Genomic DNA, 24644 nt, shown 5'->3' on the forward strand with positions numbered 1-24644 from the left:
TCCACAAGGCACCATTGGCTGAATTTGTCCTCTTTGGCGTTCAGAGAACCAGCCAGATGTTAAACCACCATAGAAATGCCCTGATGTACCAGCCAAGTCCAGAGGCGCAGGGCCTTTTTTTTGTCAAAATGTGTTTATTGAAACATTTGCCACAAATTACAAACAGTATATAACGCATACATCACACAATGTGTTTCGTATACATCAGTGGACATAAATGCCATCTTTTAAGAATCTGAAATGGAAAGCACAGTTTTTATAGTCACGGCAGTGTTGCCCCTCAGCATGCGATCTCAGGAGGCAGCATAGCATACTTAAGAGTAAAAAGAGAAAAGGTACACCAAGTATCTTACAAGAGCTACCAGGCCCAATAAAACATATAGCGTCTACAGAGGTAAACAAAATAATGTGATGCATAACTAGCCTCTAGAAAACGATATTGGAAGTTTTCTGTCAGCAAAGTCTAGATTACTTCACAATGTGCAACAGAGATCTAAAAAAACAACAAAATACATAAGAAAAAAAAACAAAGATGGATGAAAATAGAGAAAGGACGAACAGTCAAACTACGGTGATACCCAGGGAAGTTAGAGGAGCTGTGTTGTTGGCTGTGCAGGGAGGAGGAGGCCAGGCCAAGGCGGGAGCACCCCATGGCCCTCGCAGGATGCCAAAATCACCAAGGCCAACACATCTGTGGTATCCATCCATGGATGGACAGCGGGGACCTAAATCAGGAAGAGATGGCGAGCTCTGAACCTAGGGCTACAGGCAAATAGGGGAAATCCCTCTGAGTGGTAGCTGACCAGGGGAGTCCAGATGTAGTCAAATCCCTTGCGCGACTCTTCAGCTATATCCGTCAGTCGCTCCATTGCTAAAGCCTTCCACAGTCGAGCGTGCCATTGAGTGAGCGAGGGGGTCTCAGGCTTCTTCCATGCCCATGCTATGGCCATCTTCGCTGCTCCCAAACAGAGCCAGAGAATAGATCTATCCGCGTGTGTTTGGTATTTAAGCATGGGGTCCTAGGAGCCCTAACAAAACGTGTTTTATGGAGTCCCCAATAGGGTAGCCAAGTATCACCTTGATTTGAGAGAGGATTTCCTTCCAAAAGGTTTTAATAACCGGGCAATCCCACCAGATATGTTTAAAGTCTCCCAGCAGACCACAACCGCGCCAACACGGGAAGTGCCCGGGAAAATAGAATGCAGTTTATGCGGATATAGATACCAGTCGTAAAGCGTTTTGTAATGGGCTTCCCTAAGGTGCATGGATCTGTTAAATGTTGCTATATCTTTGTACAGGGATTCCCAGTGCTTATCCAATGGTGAAGTCTGGAGCATGTCTCCCCAAAACACCCTGTGGCGCTGGGCGCGGTGCGGTGCTAGTGTGAGTAGAAGATTATAGAGAAAGGAAATACATCCTTTGCCCGTAGTGCCCGTCTGCAAAAATATCTCTATGGGAAGGTATGCTCTAGTGGCGGCTTGCCAGATCGGTCGTTGTTAGACCCAGTGGATTAGTTGGGTGTAATGGTACCGCTCGGTGGGTGGGAGGTGAAAGTGGACCATGCAGTCATGAAAGGAGTGTAGCTTAGTGCCCTGAAAGAGGTCCAAGATCATGAGGCAACCCTCTTTATGCCATAAGTCAAAAGGTCTCTCATGGAGGGCTGGTGGAAAATCTTGGGAATGTAGGGGGACGGGAAGGTAGTCAGTGGCAGAGTTCTAGTTACTGTGACCCAGACTTGGAGGGTGGTAGAGGTGGGCACACTTAAGTACGCTTTAAGAGCTCTATCAGCTCTGCAGCACCATGGCAAGTTCCAGATCGTCCTACCCGTCACTTGTCTGTCAATGTGGAGCCACAATTTGTCCGATGCTCGTAGGGACCATTTGCTCAGTACTCGTAATTGGGCTGCCCTATAGTAGGTAAGGAAGTCTGTTGAGAATAGGCCTCCCTTCAGACGTGGGCTAATTAAAAGAGGATACAAAAGTCGTGCACGTTTCCCCTTGCCAAATGAATTTGAGTAGCAAGATTTTCAACTCAGGAAACAGTGCCTTATCTGGTAGGGAGGCCCTGGAAGAGGTATAGGAGTCGCGGCAAGACATTCATTTTAATTGCATTGATCCTGCCAATCCAAGAAATGTAGGCTGTGCTCCATTTTTTACAATCAGCCCTTAAGCGTTGTAAAAGGGGTGGGAAGTTAGCCTTGTAGAGGTCAGTGAGTTTAGGCGTAATCTTTATTTATTTAAACACTTATTAAGCGCAACGAAGGCCCGTGGGCATCTCGGCGCTAAGTATTTGCTGAAATCTGCCTTAGAGGAGGATGTAATTATTGGTCAAATAGCCACGTTTTAAGATGCTTTCGGAAATACCACAGAGAAGGGCTGCTCTTTATAGATAGTGGCAAAGTATTCCAGAGCTTGGGTGCTGAAACGAGAAATCTTCTGTCGCCCCATGAAACCAGTTTGGTACGGGGTATTTCCAGCTGAAGGAGGTCAGAAGACCGCAGGGATCTAGTGGGCCGATAGGGAACAAGTTGTTGCGTAAGAAAGGCTGGTCCCTGGTTATGCAACGCCTTATAGACAATGCACAAAGCTTTGAATTTAGATCTGTTCCTGATGGAAAGCCAGTGGAGTTCTCTGATGGTTCCTGAGACTGATTGAAACTTGGGAATATCACCCAGCAGTCTGGCAGCCGCATTTTGAATGGTTTGCAGCTTATTGAGAACTTTTTCTTGGGAATTCAAAAATAGGGCATTACAATAGTCCAAGGTGGACAGGACCAAGGACGTGATCAGGGTTTTACCAGCTGAGGCAGGAAGGAAGGGGAGAATTTTTTTAATGATTCGTAGCTTATAAAAAGCAGAGGAGGCAATCTGATTTGCATGGGGGAAAAACGTGAGACGGTCGTCAAACATGACACCTAGATTCCTCACTTTGCTGACAGGAGTGGGGGGAGGACCCATAGACTGTGGCCACCAGCGGGAGGACCATTCTGGGGTTAAGCTTCCAAAGATGACCACCTCGGACTTATCCGAGTTCAATTTAAGGCAATTGGATGCCATCCAATTCCCTATGGCCTGCATGCCCAGATTGAAATTATCGGCGATTTTTTGGCCGTCATTTCTGATGGCCAAAACCAACTGAGTGTCGTCGGCGTAAGATGTAAGGCTCATCCCATGAGCACGAATGGTTATGGCAAGGTCCGACACATATATGTTAAAAAGTGTCGGACTCAGGGATGAGCCTTGAGGTACACCGCACGGCAAGGACAGGGTGGTGGACTGAAAAGGCCCTATGGTGACCACCTGAGTTCTCTCGGCAAGGAAGGAAGCCAGGAGAGTCCTAGCCCTGTGTCTAATCCCCAGTGCTTCGACACGGTCGATCAAGATGGCATGATCGACCGTGTCGAATGCCGCTGACAGGTCCAGCAGTATCAAGACTGCTGTACCACCCGCGTCGCGAATGGTTCTGATGTCCTCTGTAGCCTTGATCAGGGCCGTCTCTGTCCCATGATTTAGGCGGAAACCAAACTGGGAGTCATCCAGTAGATTATGGGTTTCTATAAAGGCTGATAGTTGAGTGTTTAGGGCCTTCTCGACAACTTTAGCCAAAATAGGGAGATTGGCAATCGGTCGATAATTTTTAAGCTCGTTCCTATCTAGGTTATGTTTTTTCAGCAGCGGCTTTAGTAGCGTCTTTTTTAGATCGGAGGGGTAAACACCTGTGTTAATCATAGTGTTACAGATGGTAGTGATGGCTGGAAGCAGTACTTCTGAGACAGGGAGCAGTACTTTAAAAGGGCAGGGATCAAGGGTAGAGCCTGATTTGATGGATGACAAAATGTCCCGGACCTGATTAATAGAGACCTCTTTAAACTGGGAAAGAGATGGGCCAGCCATGGAGGAGCTCACCATCTCAGGAGCAGTGTTTTGTTGTGTTTCTACACAGTTGGCAAAGACAGCACAAATATCATTGACTTTGTTGTAAAAATAGTTAGCCAATGCATCACAAAATGATTGGGAAGAGGGGGGTTGTAGGTTAGGTAAGCATCCGGCCAGCTGTTTAGTGGTCTCAAACAAAGCCTTGTTTGAGTTTTTAGAGAGTTCAATTTTCTCTGAAAAGAACTTCTTCTTAGCATCTAAGATCATATTTTTATATATAATGACCGAGTGCTTGTATGTTGTTTTAACCTCTTCGGAATAGTGTCTGCGCCAGTTCCTTTCATTCCTCCGGCACAGCTGCTTTTGTGTCCTTAAAGTTTCCGAGTACCAGGGGGCAGAGGGGGATGATCTGTTTCGGGAGCTTTGTTTTGACTGAACCAATAGAGTGGTCGCGGAAGCAACCCACTCATTGTATTGGGTAATTGCAGTTTTAGCATCATATGACAGAGATGGACTAGTTTTAATCAAAAGTGATTGTAAGCTATTGCTGTCAATATTTTTCCAATCCAGGAAGGTCTGACGATGGTTGCCATTTTCCATAGCTGTTCCTGGGGCATAATTGATTAGGGTGGCCATTATAACAAAATGATCTGACCAAATGATGGGGAAGATGGCTGAGATCTGTAAGTCATTTAGATTAGTAAAGATGCCATCCAATGTGTGGCCTCCTTCATGGGTAGGGGCTTTCACTAGCTGGGAGAATCCGAATGTTGTTAGACATGCCTGAAGGGCGGCTGTATCATTGTCTTCACTTTTGTCAAAATTAAAATCGCCTAATATAGTAAATGAACCTGGATCCCCAGGTAGGAAATGGCCTTACGCGCCCATTGGAAAGAGGAAGCGATCTCTAGAGCCTCTTGCGCGCTGTGAGGTAGGATGAGATTGAGGATATATGATTTCGTTAGATTGACTTTGAAACTGGACACTGCTTCGAATTGCTCTAATTCCTGAGTAATGGCCGTAAAGGAGGTGGCCGGGGCAGTGAGTGGTAAAAGGATATCATCCACAAATAAGGCAATCTTATGTTCATCCGTCCCAAAACGGATCCATGTGATTGTTTGATTAGCGCGGATACGGGCTGCCAGGGGTTCGATACTCAGGGCAAAAAGGAGCCGGGAAAGAGGGCAACCTCGTCTGGTCCCTCTCGCTAAATCAAAGAAGTCCGAGACCACCCCATTAACCACAACGTGAGACTGAGGAGCACTTAAGTTGGCAAGGATCATTGCAATAAAGGTGTCACAGAAACCAAATCGGCGCAGAGAAAGCTCCAGGAACTTCCCATCAACGCGATCAAAAGCTTTTTCCGCGTCAAGTGAAAATAGTACGGCAGGGATCTTCTTCTTTTGGGACTTATCAATTAGATGAAAAATGCGGCGAAGACTATCATGTGTCTGCCGCCCCTTAATAAATCCTGATTGGTCGGGGTGGATAAGGTCAGGGAGATAAGCCTCGAGCCCAGTAGCTAGAATCTTGGAGTATAATTTGGCGTCTTGGTTAAGCAAGGCAATGGGGCGATAAGATGAACACTGCTGAGGATCCTTCCCGGGTTTCGGAATAATGGAAATTTGAGCTTCACCCATAGACGGGGGTCACAGCCTGCCGGCTTGCAATATCATTAAAGAGCATGGTCAGATGAGGACCCAATTCTGCTGCGAAAGTACGGTAGAATAAGGCGGTAAAGCCATCCAGCCCTGGCGCCTTGTGATGTTTTAAGGAGTCGATCGCTGCCTCTACTTCCTCCAGGGTGACACGACCGGCAAGCCTTTCATTGGCGGAGGCGGGGAGCTGGGGCAGATCAAGGGGAACCAAGTATTGTGATTGCCTGGACTCGCTATGGGCGTCAGCTTGATATAGTTTTTGATAAAAATCATGGATTACCTGAGCTTTCCTTCCTCATTAGTGTGGGTGACTCCAAACTCGTCCAGGATCTGTGTTACGTACTCCCTCTCTTGTTTGACCCATAATTGTTTGGCTAGTAGGCAGCCCACCTTATCTTTACGTTCGTAACCTCTAGCTTGGAGTTTGAGGATGGTTTTCTCTGCCCTATTCATGTATATTGCATTAAGCTTCCCCATGAGGGCTGTAACTTTCCTCAGTGATGGGTCTGAGGGAGCGGCCTTGTGCTGCCCCTCTGCTATTATCAGTTCCCTTTCGAGGTCCAAACGCTCCTTAGTTTGAAGTCTTTTGAGGGAGGAGGCAAGAGAGATGCAGTGACCCCTAATGTGTGCTTTAAAGGCAGCCCAATTATTCGCTAGGGATGTGTTAGTTGGATCATTCAGTAAAAAGAAGTCTTTGATCGCTTTGCGAAGGTAATCTCGGTGGAGACGATCCCTGCATAAGAACTCTGGGAAATACCATCTCGTTAGTTTAGAATGCGGGGCTGGCCAATTTAAAAGACAGGTCAGGGGGGTATGATCAGAGATAGCAATAGGGAGAAAAGTAGAATCTGTGACAACATGTGTGAGGGATTGGCTGATAAAAATGTGGTCAATGCGGGAATATGATTTGTGAACATGAGAGAAGAAGGAGAAATCCTGCTCGTCCGGATGAAGATGGCGGCAGATGTCTTTCAGCCCCAATTGTTGCAGTGTTTGTTTGAGCGGAGTAGAAAACATAGCCCCCCCGGACCGATGTGCATGAGTGGAGTCTAGGAGGGGATCCCAAACGAGATTAAAATCCTCCATGATAATGAGATACCCCACTGCAAAACCTAGTAAGGAATCCAGGAAGGAGGAGAGAAAATCAAGTTGCCCTGCGTTAGGCGCATATACAGAAGCTACTGTGCAAGATCTGCCCATCAGCAACCCCTTTACCACGATAAACCTGCCCGCTTTGTCTTTCAATGTGAACTCCTGTCCAAAATGAGCGGAGGAATGGAAGATTAGGGGGACCCCATTCTGTTTCTTGACATTGGTGGACTGATAAATCAGGGGATAGCGTTTGTGCTTAAATCTACTCTTCTCCCCGCTGTATGTGGGTCTCCTGAAGAGCCACAACCCAAGGCCCCTGATCCCCTATATATTTCCAGAGCCTGTGCCGTTTGTTAGGGGAGTTGAGGCCCCTGATATTCCAGGATAAAAGCTTAACCCCCATCTACCCTTTGAAAAGGAAATTTTCGCAACCCCTCATCCCCCCTCCCTCCCCTACCACCCTTGGTGAACCATCCCTGGGAAGAGCACCTTAAAGAGAAACAGGAAAATCAAAACAAGAGAGAAGTAAGATAACAAACCATACAAACTTCAAAGTCCGCATTGTCGAACGTCCTTAGGGGCAAGACCAATCCTGCACCAGACAGTCGCTAAGTGCAATAAATGACCGTCGTTGCAAAACTTTTAAACTAGTAGAGGATCAGAGGGTCGCCATTAGCCCATCGCGCAGTCTGGCATAAGTGAATCTCCTAGTGAGAGGGTGTGAGAGACCATTGACAGTTGGGGAGTGGAGGGCACACTTAGAGCATAATAGATCAAATTACAGAAAGCAGTCATGGAGTCTTTTTGCCAGTGGCTGGTACCATCTGCCATTCCTGACCGGTCTACTTGCTTCTTGTTCGTCCCCCGGCGGCGCCTGGTGGGGTCGGACTTTCTCGGGGTGATGCGTTGGTGAGGCCAAGTAAATTGGCAGCGCCCTTCACCTCAGTGAAATGGTGCTGATTATTATTGAAAGTAAAGGCGATTCCAAAGGGGTATGTCCACCTATGTCGAATTTGCTTATCACGCAGCGGGGTGGTAACTAGGCGAAACTGTTGATGACGCAACAGCGTAGCTTGGGCGAGATCTTGAAACAACAAGCAGGATCCTCCTTGATAGTCAATAGTGTTGCGCCGTCGGGCTCTGCGGAGCACCAACTCCTTTGTTTTGAAGGAGGCAAACTTAGCCAACACATCTCGGGGTCGTTGATGTTTCCCTTGTGGGGCCGGGCCCACTCTGTGAACACGATCCAGTTGAATGGCGGGCACGGACGTCTGTGCAGGAGCCGAGCAGGATCACGTCCTCACGGCCATGATGGCTGGCCACGCCCCCGCGCAGGGCCTTTTGACAGAGTCCATGACCCAAACCACCCTGCTTGTTGCAGTACCACATGGTAGTAGTGTTGTCCGTGAACACCTGAACCAGCCTTCCCTAGATGGACAGTAAAAAGGCTTTCAGTGCTAATTGGATCGCCCAAAGCTCCACTAGGTTGATATGGAGCCTGGCTTCCGCCGGAGACCAAAGTCCTCTGATCTCCATCTCCTCCAGATGGCTGCCCCATCCCAGAAGAGACGCATCCGTTACTACTGGTAGATCTGAGTGGGGAAGGGAGAAGGGTCTGACCCAGGTCGGTGAGATTTTCCAGATTAAGTGCCCATTGGAATTTCAGGTCCCACTGCAGAGCCCACATGTGCCATCTGGCATGGTCCACTAGCAGGATGCTTGGGGCCATGAGGCCCAACAGCTTCAGAGTCATTCTCACCTAAATCCAGGATGGGGGCTGAAACATCGTATCGAAACCTGAATATCCTGGACTTGACGTTCAGGATGATAGGCCCGAAACTGCACCTTGTTCAGAACCTCTCCGATGAAAGGGAGCGTCTGAGAGGGAATCAGGTCTTACTCCAGCACATTGATAGTGAACTGTAGCGAATGCAGGAGGTTTGCCGTAGTTTTGAGTTGGGAGATGACTGCTTGGGGCGAGCCCGCCTTCAACAACCAGTCATTGAGATAGGGTGAAGACTGGAACCCCCTGATCTCCACAGATGGGCTGCGACCCCTGTCATCACCTTAGTGAACACCTGAGGGGCACTGGTGAGGCCGAAGGGAAGCATGTCATACTGAAAGTGCTCATGGCCTACTGTGAACCTCAGGTAGCGACTATGGGCAGGCAGGACAGGGATACAAAAAAGAACAGGCACCCTGCAAGTCCAGCATTACCATGCAGTCTTCCGGGTCCAGGGCAGACAGGCCATGAGCAAGGGTGAGCATCTTGAAGTTGTTGAGGGCTCCGAGGTAGAGGATAGGGCGAAGGCCTCTGTCCTTCTTTGAAACCAGAAAATAACGGAAAAAACAACCACTGTCTATTTCTGGCCCAGGAACCTCTCTATAGCTCCCTTTGCCAAGAGAGTTTTGACTTCCTTGCAGAGTATGCCAAGACGATCCTCCATCAGCCGATCGTCTGGAGGCATGGATGGAGGGGTAGTCTCAGAGGGGTGGGAGTGGCCCCTTTGGACTATTTGCAACACCCACATGTCTGCCACCAACTGGGTGTGAATGATCCGGGGGGGATGGGACTAGGAGGGTTTCGCGGTAGAGAAGGGGCTTGTCTCAACTTCTGGCCTCCCAACCCTCGGGGCTGGGGTGAACCGCATCTACGGCCCTGCAGATGTTGCTGAACTTGAAGGGCCCTCTGGCTGGAATAAGGTTGGCGATGTTGGTAGCCCCGTTCCATGGCCATGAAAGGAGCACCATCAGGATTCAAGCAAGCCGGGCCGACGACGCCTGAAATGGCAGAAACCGGTCCCCGGAAGCTTGTTTCCTTCCCAGTATAAGAATTGGCTTGGTAGTTTGGTTTGCCCTGTTCCCATCATGCACTGGGACAGGAACAGACTAATTTGCATATAGCCAAGTTCTGAGCTGGGATGGTGCAGTGAGCTAAAAAACGGTGATGGATCAAGCCCTGATCTTTGGACTGGGTAAGAGTGGTCTGCTTAATTCAGGCACTCTGTTCATCACCACCCCCTTTTCTGAATCATTTTGTCCACCATAAGCGTGGAAGGGTATACTCAGATGTGAGTCCCTTGCTCATTGCACCATCAGGATTCAAGCAAGCCGGGCCGACGACGCCTGAAATGGCAGAAACCGGTCCCCGGAAGCTTGTTTCCTTCCCAGTATAAGAATTGGCTTGGTAGTTTGGTTTGCCCTGTTCCCATCATGCACTGGGACAGGAACAGACTAATTTGCATATAGCCAAGTTCTGAGCTGGGATGGTGCAGTGAGCTAAAAAACGGTGATGGATCAAGCCCTGATCTTTGGACTGGGTAAGAGTGGTCTGCTTAATTCAGGCACTCTGTTCATCACCACCCCCTTTTCTGAATCATTTTGTCCACCATAAGCGTGGAAGGGTATACTCAGATGTGAGTCCCTTGCTCATTGCACCATCAGGATTCAAGCAAGCCGGGCCGACGACGCCTGAAATGGCAGAAACCGGTCCCCGGAAGCTTGTTTCCTTCCCAGTATAAGAATTGGCTTGGTAGTTTGGTTTGCCCTGTTCCCATCATGCACTGGGACAGGAACAGACTAATTTGCATATAGCCAAGTTCTGAGCTGGGATGGTGCAGTGAGCTAAAAAACGGTGATGGATCAAGCCCTGATCTTTGGACTGGGTAAGAGTGGTCTGCTTAATTCAGGCACTCTGTTCATCACCACCCCCTTTTCTGAATCATTTTGTCCACCATAAGCGTGGAAGGGTATACTCAGATGTGAGTCCCTTGCTCATTGCACCATCAGGATTCAAGCAAGCCGGGCCGACGACGCCTGAAATGGCAGAAACCGGTCTCCGGAAGCTTGTTTCCTTCCCAGTATAAGAATTGGCTTGGTAGTTTGGTTTGCCCTGTTCCCATCATGCACTGGGACAGGAACAGACTAATTTGCATATAGCCAAGTTCTGAGCTGGGATGGTGCAGTGAGCTAAAAAACGGTGATGGATCAAGCCCTGATCTTTGGACTGGGTAAGAGTGGTCTGCTTAATTCAGGCACTCTGTTCATCACCACCCCCTTTTCTGAATCATTTTGTCCACCATAAGCGTGGAAGGGTATACTCGGATGTGAGTCCCTTGCTCATTGCACCATCAGGATTCAAGCAAGCCGGGCCGACGACGCCTGAAATGGCAGAAACCGGTCCCCGGAAGCTTGTTTCCTTCCCAGTATAAGAATTGGCTTGGTAGTTTGGTTTGCCCTGTTCCCATCATGCACTGGGACAGGAACAGACTAATTTGCATATAGCCAAGTTCTGAGCTGAGATGGTGCAGTGAGCTAAAAAACGGTGATGGATCAAGCCCTGATCTTTGGACTGGGTAAGAGTGGTCTGCTTAATTCAGGCACTCTGTTCATCACCACCCCCTTTTCTGAATCATTTTGTCCACCATAAGCGTGGAAGGGTATACTCGGATGTGAGTCCCTTGCTCATTGCACCATCAGGATTCAAGCAAGCCGGGCCGACGACGCCTGAAATGGCAGAAACCGGTCCCCGGAAGCTTGTTTCCTTCCCAGTATAAGAATTGGCTTGGTAGTTTGGTTTGCCCTGTTCCCATCATGCACTGGGACAGGGACAGACTAATTTGCATATAGCCAAGTTCTGAGCTGGGATGGTGCAGTGAGCTAAAAAAACGGTGATGGATCAAGCCCTGATCTTTGGACTGGGTAAGAGTGGTCTGCTTAATTCAGGCACTCTGTTCATCACCACCCCCTTTTCTGAATTACAATGAATATCTGCAGAACTGGGTTCAAAATGGTTTTAAAGACGCAAAAGGTGGCACAATCAAGCATAAAATGCTTTGGGAACAAGTAGTTCTTTTGCAGAAAGAACTACAAAAGACTCACATGATCCATACACTGAGTCATCAGCGTGATGGCGTTCACGTTAAAGGGAATTCATTGGCTGATTAAGCCGCGAAGGCCGCTGTGCAAACGACTTCCGTAGCTGCAATCACTTGTTCAAAAACAAAAATAGACAGCGAAATAATGCAAGCTGTCACTGCTTCAATAAAAGACAGTGGTAAAACATTACCAAAATGCTTTCCACTCAAGTACTCCTATATAACTGATGCAAATAATGTTCCGTTTGCTCGAATCCCTGGAGTGGGGGCTAGAGTAATCCCAAACATGGAACATAGACTAGGACTAATCTTAGCAGCACATGAAGGGCTTGCCTCTGCACACGCAGGTGTTTCCACCACAGTTTCATTATTAAAACAGCGATGCCGGTGGCCACGAATGAGGAAACAAACCAGAAACTATGTTTTGGAATGTGAAATCTGCCAGAAAATGAAAGTTTCAAAGTGAAACGCCCGGCGCAGACGCCCCTTCTAATTTCAGATAAACCATTAGCATGTGTTTACCTGGACCACTGCGTTCCCCTTCAGAGGGATGGTAACTATAAATACATCATGGTCGCAGTGGATTCTTGCACAAGATTAATTTGGATGTGGCCTCAGCGCTCGGCTGACACCCGAACTGTTATAAAAGATTTCCGAGTCTTTATCGGCACATACGCAATCGGCAGGCTACATTCTGACCAGGGTCCTGCATTTAGCTCTAGGGCTTACAAGGAGGCCATGGCCAGCTTGGGCGTTGCATTGCGATTTTCTAGTCCATTCCATCCTGAGGGAAATTCGGTTGTGGAGAGAAAAAAACGTGACATAAAGCAATCTATAACAGCTAGGGTGTTAGGTTCGGGTGATGGGTGAGTCAAACTTCTAATAAGTGTCCAACGTAGTCTTAATAACCTGCCAAGAAATTATCTGGGTGGAATCACTCCATATGAAATCCTTTTTGGTACTAGAATGTTGGTTGAAGACCACGATCGTCATACTTCAGTGGTGGAACAAAAACCCTTTGATATCAAAGATCATTTGGCTGTTTTACAGGACTTAAATGAAACAAGAAGAAGTCTAAGCAACACCAGCCAAAAGCCAATGACCACCTGTCCCAGCAAGACCTGTCTGGATTCCAAAGATTGGGGATCTGGTCAGAGAGAAAATAGCGGATAAGAAGGAATTTGGGCCTTCTTATAGAAAACCAGTACCTGTACTAGCAGTCCACGGATCAAGAACAGGGTTACTGTCGCACCTTGCTAGAAGAAAGGAGAACCGGTTTGTGTCCATCGACCTGGTAAAACCACATCATGTGGCGATAATAAGTAGTAGGCCCAGTCGACTCCCAAGATGTAGCAGACGACCACATCTTACTACTATCCAAGAGGTTCAAACTGAAAGACTCCTCACATTTGAAGATTCTGCAGTGAGAAAAGAAGGACTATGCAATAAAGCCATGGAACTTGTGCCTCTTGAAACCCAAATAACAGTTAGTAAAGACACTCCCGTCTACAATGAAGTAGCATCTGACTATACAAACATGTCAAGGGAACAAGCAGCTTCAGCGATTTCAAATAATCAGGATGCGATACCAACAATTGACAGAACTGCCTCTGGCTATTTCATCAACTTTAATACCTTTTCTGAGGATCCTAGTGAGCCTAAAACAGCGAAAACAAACAAAACTTTCAAGGAACAATTAACGGAACTTGGTCAAAAGCTTGCAAAAACATATCTGATTTCTACATGGGTTGAATTTTGGATTGTGTTAGGTGTATTTTTATTTCCTACTATGGTTCATTCTTGTTTTAAGTTTGGGGAAGCTGATAGATGGAAAATACAGTAAAATGGACACAGCATGTAAGAACATCAACTTGCTCCTGAAACCACACAAATCATCGCATCGTGAACAACGAGACCCGTCATCAGTGAACATCACAGCGATTCCTGTACCTGGTGGTATAGCATGGGATACAACCGACATTTATGGCCCTGTTGAGCTGCTAAAGATTCCACATCAATTTAAGGTTTCCTTGAGTGATTTTGCTTCACCTAGTACATTTTCTGATGATTGGGACTTTGAGACTGTTAATAACATGATGACAGACTTGGAAATGTCAGCAAAATTTGCAAAACATGAATACTTAGAAGGTTTATCAAATTATGAAGAAATGTATTGTTTCAATCATTATTTGCATAAATCTGCAAACCTTAGAAATGTTTTAACTTATAATCAATGGGAACATTGTCCGACACCTCTGAAAGGTAGCTCTAAAACATTCTATAGAAAATGTCCATATTTTGCAGGTTTTAATGTCACAACCTCAGAAAACTTTTACTTTAAAAATGTTAATAAGACAGGCATGAAAAATAGGTTAACTAATACTATGAAAATGTATTCTGTGGCCTTTTATGCTCAATTGTCCACATTACGCTTTGACTTTTGGAAAGACAACATTGAGAGAAAAACGGTCTGGGGCACAAAAGATTGGCAGGTACAAGGTTTAGAAGCTTTATTCAGACCCTGCATCATCCCAGAACAAATACTGTTCTTAAATGAAACTGTTCAACAGACATCTTGTCTTGGCCTGGCTAAGATAAAAGATTTAAACAAACCGTCCATACCTAATCCCACACCTGATAGTAATTTAACTTCAGATGAGGAGATAGACGTAAATTATATTTTACAACAAAACAGAACACATTCTGATTGGAAAAAATAGTTAATCTTGCCCACAGACTCGAATAACTGTCAAAATAGATTCCTGAACAAGACACAAGGGTTTACAGTAACTCGGCCAGATCCAAGATATGTTCAGAGACAACATCCAGGGATAATAACAACTTACAGTGTAGGAAAACTGTGCCTTGAATGACTACATAAATCCACACTCCCAGATATAAAACAACACTCATCTTTGCTTAAAGATGGCGTTGATTTACGAGAATTCTTACTTGGTCCTCGTAATCAACGTCATAGACGTTTCATATACTCCGGTATATATGCTGCTTACAATGAAGCATGGAAAGTCACGCAAATGGAAACAGCTGAAAGAATACGAGAAATTGATCGTATTCATTTAGAGAAAGCACTCTCTGTAGTTGACAATGGGTTAACAACTCTGTCGTCCAGAATTTATTCTTTGGACAGCTTTGTATCCTCTGCCATAGACATAATGGAACAGGACTTGCTAATGTTACTACATGGCCGGTCTCAATTACGTTCTATAATGCTGTTAGGCTGGACGTTACAAAACCTTTGTTGTGGCTATGTGCCTTGGAGTCTAATCAACATTACGTCATTGTTTTCTGTATTTAACCTTACAGATAAACAAATCTCTTTGGCACAGAGAGAAGCAGACTATACGGTGCTGAGCATAAAAAAAATGGAGAGATTAGCATTAACCGTTTCTGTAAAACCATCAGTTGAATGGATATTACATGGCACCATCGACGATTTTCCAGTTTCAGTATTGCTTAAAACATATACCAGCAGGCCTGTATGAAAGGTTGGGTAAAGAATACATTAAGTCGACCTGGGATTTACCATACACACACAAATGTTGGCGTGGGGGAAAGGAGGTATTTCTTAGTGGTAAAAATTGTAAAAACTCACTAAGCGGTACACTTGTGTCAAGGTATTAATTTACACGGAGCCGGCGAGGGTTCTTCCAATAACCTTTATTGCCACCTGCAGGGTTCGCCCACAGCAGTGATAGATCCAATTTTTAGGCAGCTTTCCAATGGAAGCTACATAATGCTGAATGATCACAGCTGTTGTGGCATGATGCCAGGGACAACATATCTCGTAAGTGTGTCAGCCAGGGTCACTTGTTGTATGCTAGTATTGTCTCCTAAATCTAAAACAGACGGGGGGGTCGCCACTATGACCTTCACTCAACATCTCTTCTATTCAAATTGATACTTTAAGCAGAATGAAAGCCATTCTTTTACAAAAACCGTGCCACTGACCTCGGTAAGAGAGACGTATGATCTGCAAGTTGCAAGGACTTCTGCAGAGATACATGCATTATTATCAACAAACTGCCCAGTACATTTCGCAGAAATGTTAGGTCTGATACCAGTGGTATTGTACATGTATTTAAGACAATTTGTTTGGGACTGTTAGCACCGTTTGAAGCAGTCCTGGGCATTTTTTATTACTTCGTGCACTCTGTGTTCGGCGGCCTGCCTCTCATCTTGGGACTCGTAGCAGGGATCCTATTGTTATTCCTCCTGCTCCGTTATGGCAAATCCGGCAACCAGCGATACCCAAATCAGCATGGAGAATGCTCTCCAGGCCATGCGGTATTGTGACAGAATAACACAGATCCTTGCTTGGCTCGTTTGAGAGATCTGAATACCACATGGTTCCTGTCATTCAGACCAATCTGGCCCAATCTGTTTTAGTACTTGAACTTAGATGTACATGATAACGTGGAGTGGGTGTTGTGGAACATTTTACGACCCTATTGTAATTTTCCCGATTCATACCCTTATTTAGGTATAAATCACTATGTCCTTATATAGGCATAAGAATCATATCCATATTTACATATAGATCATGCAGTCCAAATACGGCAGGGCTACTTCCACTAGTTCCGAAAATCTACAACGATTTCTTGGAAAACTCGGCTTCAGCGGCTCGGGACTTCCCCTTGCTCGAATACTGACTTGTCCAAGAACTCCTGGAGTTTTCAAAGAACTGAGAGTCTTTAATGACGTTATTATGTCCACCTTTACGTCAAACTCGGCAACTTCAAGGTATAAATATGCCCACACTTGCCTTAGCAAACACACGGTGGTTTGGAGCAGTTCGACTATCTGCTTGCCCGACGCATCCTGCTACAGCAAGTGCCGAAGAAAGCCGACCCTCCAGCAGACGCACTGAGAGAGACGCTGTCTTTTCTCCTGCCGAGAAATCCAGCTCCAGTGTTTCCAAGCTCCCCTTGCGGAGTGTTGGGAAATGGAGTCCTGAGCCTGACATTCTTCATTCCAAATTAAGGTACGGAGCTGATTAGACCCTAAGAGAAATCTTGAACAGATTCTTGGCAAAGAATAGTACATTTATGCTACATCTCACTTACTTCTTCCCTCGTACTAGGCTTAGGTTAGGTACACCGGGGTGGGCTTATTTTAGACGCCCCAGTTGAGTACTTTTAGCCTCTGTATTTATGTATATATTTATCTATGGTCTAGGAACCATAATAATAATAATAATAATAATCCACATTTGTATAGCGCACAATCACCCGTTAGGGTCTCTAGGCGCTGGGGGCCGTCGGGAAGATTAAGCAAGCTATTGCCAAGAGTCGCATGGTGCTGGGCTAACCTGCCGCCGGCACCGGGGATCGAACCGTGATACCCAGATTCCAGCGTCAGTCGCCCTGGCCGCGGCGCCACACCTCTCCCACCATACAATGCTCTTACAGCATTATTTTATTCTACTCTAACTGTATGCATTATATTTTGCAATCAGTTTTACGATTGTAGCAGTTCATTTCTTATGCTTGAGAAAGAAGACTGTTCAATAAATCCTTTTATTGAAAACGCCTGTCTTTCTATTTTCTTTGCACCTCTGGTGCAACGAAGCATGCACGATTGACTGAGTAAAATAACTATCTATTGTTTCCACAACTCTGAAGATCAGTTTTGTCTTGGGGAAACAAAGTTGTCATGTTTATGCAGTTGTCAGAAACTAATCCCTTCTTGTAAATTCGAGAACGTTTCTAGTGACCTCTGAGCTAGCTGGCACTCACAATTAAGTCTAATATATTCGTCCTACATATATAAGTCCTACGTCACATCTATAGGATTATTCCAATGCGCAGAGCCTATTGGGAATATAGGAACTACAATACATTACCTGACCGCAACAACTTGTAAGGTGCCGGGCCGCGAGCAGCTTTAAAGTCCGCTCCCTCAAAGCTTTTGGCACCATGGCCCGCAATCGGAGCACGAGTTTGTGTCGTGGTCACGCTCCAGGCACCAGAGACATACCAAGTGGGAGTTCGTGACCAACACGGCGTTGTGACAGGCGCCGCATTGCTTGAACCCCGAGGTCTTCTTACTAGCCATTCCTAGCACACCAAAAGTCGACAAAAATTTGAAAAAAGTCTACCCAAAAATTGACAGGTGGAAGCTCTCTTTGATGGATCAGTGATGGCTGGGCACGGAAAGAAAATAACTGATGTCAGAGTGCCGGTTATATTGATGAAGCGGATGTCACGACGACATGACGCCAAGTGGAGTCGACCGATGCCACCAACCGTCACGCAGGGGTACTGCTACAAAATATTTTCCAGATCCAGCCTGACGCCTGGATGTCCAAAGGTAAGGAATCGGTAGCTAGATGTCTCTATCAGATGTTCCACTTCAACTAGATGCTCTTGTTTCCATCTTGTTTTAGTTTTGTTCTGTGGAGGGAGGAGGGGCCTTGTTTCACAGCAAATATCTTTACAGGTTCTGGATAACTCCACCTCACTACACAGAGGTGCCACTAGGGTCCTCCTTTAGCAGGACTATTTCTTAAGGCACTGATATTCCACACATTTCCCGAAGATAAGCCCTTGGAGATAAGGTAAGTAGCAGCTTTTGGAAGAGTATTTTAGAGACTGGGCCCATTTGCTTAGCACAGTAGAAGTCCACACAGTGGGATGAGCCGAGTTGAGCGATCTGGCAATGACTCTTATTATAACTTCACCCATGGGGCAGCAGTGCTGACAACATTTCCATCATGTTACCAATACAGTGAACTGGCTGTTTGCAGTGCAGGTACAGCATTGAGCCTGTAGGACTGGGGGAAATACCAAGTTTTATCTATCAATATGGCACGCAGAACCTATCAGCATATATTAAATGACATTAGCAAAAGTATCTGACCTGTTGAAGTTTGCAGCGTTTGATGTAAATTCTGTGGCAGCTGCAGAACAAACTGAGTTGAACTGTGGTTCTCTCTGAAGAAACCCTCGGTTGCTTTGGATTGCATAACCTTGGATTCCCACAGCTGATAAAGCAAGCACACAGGCAAGTTAGCCATGTCAATTACTTTCAGAAGATCAACAACATAATTGCATCCAAGAAAATTCTGCAGTAAACTATGGAAAATATTGCAAATACAATTAAAAAAAACTATTTTATCACTCACAAAAAGTTGCTGGTGTTCAGTTACCATCAGCCTAAGAAACTTAAATCTCTAAGATTAGCTATTTCTGGCTCCTCACTTTTCGTAAAAACACAAACCAGAAGTTACGAATATACAGCAATGGTTTTCCAGCATAAATAAGCGTAAGTTAAATAGAACATTTAGGACCTGGTATTGCTAATTAGAATATTTCCAGAATTAGAGTAACATAGTTTATTTTTATCCCAATTCTTATCTCTTAACTTTTTCCTGATCATATGAGATCTTATAGTCTACAAAATAGTTCCGCTGGTAGGTCCTGATTCCTTTATCTGTACAATTGTTTTAAAATAATTTAACACTAAACATTACTTTTAGGACAAACACAAATCACAATTTTATAGAACAGCAAGTGTATTTTTCTTTTTTGTTTTATTTTTAAGAAACAACTGTCATACATTATTTAAATAAGTGATTAATTAGTGACTGTAATTTCATGAAGTGATGAAAATGGGGAAACAAAAATACATAAATAACACGAAATGAAGAGTATTATATTTAAGTCTCTGTCCCAGTGTTTACTTCCAGTAGTAACCTGAAACTTCAACTTTTTATGCTTACACTGATTAAGGACATGAGAAAGTAATAGGTTGACATTTCAACCCAAATGTTTGTATTATAAGGACATCACGTAGGGTCTTCGTCAGGACAAAAGAAATAGGGACAGCTGATTCTAAGTGAAATGGACTCCTCCAACCCTGGAAAGAGTGCAACCTATTAAACCTATCAACGACTGGCTTCCCAAATGGGTAATGAATCAGATCTCCCAATGGTTGTTCAATGGAGTGGCCTCCATAAGGTAAGGGGATCCGGTAAAAATGATGGACGAACCGAGTGAAGTGGTTCCTGATAGCAGGTCACTGTTTGACTAGGCGAATGGCGCTGCCGTCCTCCTGGTTACAGTGAAGTTGCAATTAATGCAACACGAACCTTCAGCCAGCGTTGGAGATCTGATTTATTACCAGCACAGACCCCATTATAACCTTTCATACATAATTGCATGTTTCTTCCATCAATTGATTTATTACCCCCTAGGAAGTGATTATCCTCAGCCCCCTTCACATCTATCTGACTGTCTTCCTCCCATGAGTTTGGTGCATCAGGGATTATGTGGATGATGTCATCAATGATGCAATTTGAGATGTCAATAGTGATGTCACTGACCATGTCAATAGTGATGTAATATGTGACGTCATCAGCAATGCATTGCGGGGCGCGAGTTATAGTTAGCTCAGCTAACTATAATGGCTGAATTTCTCTGGTTTTGTATGAGTGAAATGTCAGCCTAACAATAACATCCCTGAAAGCTGTGGGTTTTTCCAGTGAATTTTTAAGGTTCTTTAAATGTTATTTCCTAACTACAACATACCTGTAAAGAGGCAAGTGAGGTGCAGAAAGAGGAGAAAAGGCGCGGAATTTGCGCCGCGCAGGCGCGGCGAGTGGGCCGTGACGGAGCCGTTCCGTCACAAGCACAGCACACCGAGGCTTGTGATGGAACGGTTCCGTCACAAGCATGCAAGGGGTTAAATGACTGGATAAGTGCACGGGTTGTGCCCCAAAGAATGCATGAGTGCAACGGTAGTGCCTGGGTAAATGAAAGAGTGCATGGGTAGTGCCTGAGTAAATGGATGAGTGCAGAGATAGTGTGTAGGTCCAGAGTAGCCCAATCCCTGAGCCAACATGTCTTAAACCACACTTTTCTCTTGCAGCTTTACTATTCACCAACGGCTCAGAATGTTGGGCCAAGTACAAAACAGGAACCCTTCCCATGTGACTGTTGTAAGTCTCACCATGTCTCCGAATGCTTCAAAGCTTGTCTAGGCCGTTTCCTAGTGACATGATACATAAAAAGAAACCAAGAAATAGTAGAATACCTGTGTTTCAGACTGCCTGCTCTCTAGGTTTCTGTACAAGAAGCTGTATGTATTCCTTACTGCTCATAATACAGGGCATGTGGGTATTCAACAGTCTATTTTAGGGGTTCTGTGACACCTGCATAGGTAAGACATGCCGCCCTCTGTGACCGAATGATGGAGGGGAACTGAAAAGGTTTGTGCACCTGTATGAGAAGCCATCGGATTTTTAAGCTAGGATCTTCAGACGCACAGCACGTCAGAGTACATAAACAAGTAGACACGCACCTGAGTCATGAGAGCACGCAGACCTTTAAACATGACGGAGTGCACTTCCCACTGCAAGCAGAGACCTACATTTATACAGCTTACTTCAAGTGTACCTTTCCAGAGACTCATACAAAGTAGCCTATTCCCTAATCCCTCTGCCAACACGTCTTAAACCTCACTTTTCTCTGGCAGCTTCACTATTCACCGACTGCTCAAATATAAAACAGCAACCCTTCCAATGTCACTACTGTAAGTCTCACCAGGTTTCCGAAGACGCACCCACTCACACCACTGTAGAATCTTTCATACACACACTGCCGTTCCCACACAACCATTTACAAAGCCATACCAGTACTTACACACCCACACACTGATTTATTGATCTATACACACATTCACTCGCTCACCCATACTGCCCCTCAAAGACCAACTCACTAAAACAGCCATTGACATATCCACTCATACAGGAGCTGACACACTGAGTGAGTCACCCATAAAACTACTCACACACCTATACACTCACCCATACAATCATACAGACACTTACTCACCCAGGAGGGGTAGCTGGCCCTCAAGGACGTCCTTGGGGGCCAACTACCCCTCCTATTTTCTCCAGTAAGTCCCACACAGCAGGATTGCTGTGATGCCAGACCACGCCCCCTTTGTCCACCACTCTGCAACCACGCCACCTGGTGTGCTCTTGGTTGAGGGAAGAAGTTCCTTTCGCTGCTGGGGGTCCCTAGGGGCCAACTAGCCTCCCTGATACCTCCAAAAAGCCCCACACAGTGGGATTGCTGAGAGGTGATCGCAGGCTATGCCCCCATTTTCCACCCCTTCTTTAACTGCGCCTCCCAAAAGGGTGAGCCTAGCATGGGGTTGGCTGTATGGGGATGGATTGACTGCAAGGCCTGGCCTGGGGGAGGGGGGGGTTGAATTTATGTACGGTAATTAAGTATTACACTACATTTTTAAACCTTAGAAATTCACTGAAAAAAACTACGGCTATCTTAAACAATTTACTTACCTTCAGTAATGCCTTATCTGCCAGAGACTATATCTGACCGCAGATTCATTACCTTTGAATTTCCCCCAGGAGTCAGAATGGATCTGAAAGAATTTTCATGAGTAGTACTGCTGCGCGCTAGCACGTTATTTGGACCAGCTCTGCGCCCATCGTCGGTACCGGAAGTAAGGTTGTAGTACCTATATAAGTTCCAGCCAGGCGTGCTGACATCAGTTTCTTTTCACCACTTTTCATGCCAGAAGCGCAGAGCCATGAATAACACTTACTACTGATGTGTCAACCAGGGCCCTGAAAAGGGTCATCCCTGTCGGATCACTGACAAAATATCGACACTACTACTATCGGGCAACAAAATAACGACACTACTAATATCTGGCACCAAAATTATCGACACACTAATATTGACCCCAAAAATATCAACATCCTATATTTATTTAATAAAATACACAAATATCGAAATAAAAATATCAGTGAACACACGATACATCTCATTTCGAAAACATAATGATCATAAAAAATAATATCGTAATCATTAAATAAACATACAAAACAACAAAAATATTGGATTAAAAAATAGACCATAATATTATTGTAAACACAAATATCGACACCTCAAATATAATACAAATAACACACAACACAACATTAAGAATATAAACAATGGTACAAACGTACACAATATATTTAAATAACTAAAAATATTTTCAATATTAAAATAAAACACCAGTACACAAAACTTAACAATTCTCACATTATCGAATAATTTTTACAAAGAAATCAACTAAAAAGAATATTTTATACATTTACTACATTACTACTTTACAAAATAAAAGCTAACATATAACTGTATACACACATTTAACATTAATTAGCGTTTACTAAATAAGGAAACCACTACCAAAACTATTTAGACCCATGCTTCAAAAAACAATTAAAAACTACAAAACAAATATACTAATAAAAATGAAAGTACAATTAAATGAACACAATATAAAATAATGAAAAATCAACATAAATCTGTATTATACCAGCAAAATACCAGAAGAAGCAAAATCCCTGCCTGATTTATTCTACAACATCACACTGCCACATTCAAGACTTCTAATTCAACTTTACAAAGCAAGTAAATTATAATAATTATTTAATAATGTAACAAAATAAAACTAAACCTAAACAAACTAAACAAATAACCTAATGTTATTATAATTTATATCTCTACAGAATATCCAAACTACACAACTAACTACAAACATCAAATAAACTCCTCCAAAGAAAGCGAGTATAAATGTAAAAAATACTGATCCAATTAATAAAACTCCCAACCCAAAAACCCCACTAACTATCCACTCCCCAAAATAAAAAAAAACTGAAACAAATAAAGGAAAAATATATTTGTCTTTAACAGAAAAAAAGGAAGCACTGCATCCAAAGATCAATAGAAAACATCACAAAACCCAGCAATTTCTACAAAACCAAATATGTAAGTATATTTAAAATTGTTACTTTTGTTAACACAATAAAAACGTACAATATGTTAAACATTTACTAAATACATTTCTCATCCCGGTTCAAATATCAAAATGACTAAAGGTGCAAAATTCATAACATTGCAAAAAGGAAAACATTTACTATGCAATATGGGATATGTCTACACACATGAGAAACAAACAGCTGACAAGATTAATTGGAAATGCACTAAATACTATTCCTTTGCATGTTATGGGAGGGCAAAAATAAAGGAAACTACTGTATTAAATGTCAGTGCATAACCACCCCGATATAGCAGAGATATAAGTAAAAGATGTTTTATAAACTCTTAAAGAAGCTAGCACAAGCTCTCAAAAACACACATCAGAAATTCTAAAGGACATCCTACCCGAGTTCCTGAACATGTAACTGGACAAAAACCCTTCATCTCAACTTTAAAAAGATTAATTGCTAGAACTAAAAAGTCTACAACCATCTGACCACAAAACATTCAGTTTAGTTGAAATACCACCTTAACTTAATCTAACTCATAATGAAGAACAATTCCTTCTTTCTGATAACAAATCAAATGATAAAAGAAATTTAATATTTGCAACTCTCACAAACCTACAAAAACTTAAGACGTGTGAAACAGCCCCTTCATGTATGCACTTTTACCTACCAAACAACTACCTATGTAGAGCTACTAACAAAAATAAAGCAAAAAATCACTAACTACTTCCCACAAAAAGTTATCATAGACTTCGAACAGTCAATGCTACAAGCCATCCTGAAAAATTACCTTCACACAGCAATACAAGGTTGCTATTAGTATTTTAATCAAAGCATATGGAGACACCTTCAAAAATCTACCCTTAGTGTAGAATATGCAACTAACAACAACTTTTTATATGAAATAAAACAAATTAAATGCACTTGCCTACGTACCAATAACAGAAGTTGCTGAACACTACAATTCATTAATTGAAAGCCCCTATTACCAGTCCAATGAACAAAAACTAAGTTCCCTACTAGACTATTTTGAGGATACCTAGGTGGGAAGACTACATAGATCTGGACATAGAAGACAACCAAAATTCCATATTCCATGGTGGACTGTGTACAACAGTACACTAAACCAGGAAGCAAAAACGAATAATGCAGTGGAAGGATGGCATAATGCCTTCCAAGCAACAATGAGAAGAACCCAACCAACCCTACATAAATTACTAGATTTATTCCAAAAAGAACAAAGCTACCAACAATTAAGAGGGGTGCCTGGGTGCCCCTACGGGACCCATTCGGAAGGCCCTGGGTAAAGGGGGGCCTGCTATGGGCCCCCTTCTTAC

General features: G+C 44.1%; 1 protein-coding gene across 10 annotated transcripts in view; it reads right to left on the reverse strand.

The window, feature by feature from the left end:
• GTF2A1L (general transcription factor IIA subunit 1 like) overlaps positions 1-24644 on the reverse strand; it is a 1231875-nt gene that overhangs the window by 964881 nt on the left and 242350 nt on the right. For 9 of the 10 annotated variants that reach the window (XM_078649641.1, XM_078649637.1, XM_078649635.1 and 6 more), the window contains one exon: positions 18381-18504. The exons of the other annotated variant lie outside the window; for it this stretch is intronic. In XM_078649641.1, the coding sequence (XP_078505767.1) occupies positions 18381-18504 (124 nt within the window). The remainder of the gene's footprint in view (positions 1-18380; positions 18505-24644) is intronic. 10 annotated transcript variants of the gene reach the window in all.

Source organism: Lissotriton helveticus, chromosome 6, assembly GCF_964261635.1.
Source record: "Lissotriton helveticus chromosome 6, aLisHel1.1, whole genome shotgun sequence".
Lineage (NCBI taxonomy): Eukaryota > Metazoa > Chordata > Amphibia > Caudata > Salamandridae > Lissotriton > Lissotriton helveticus.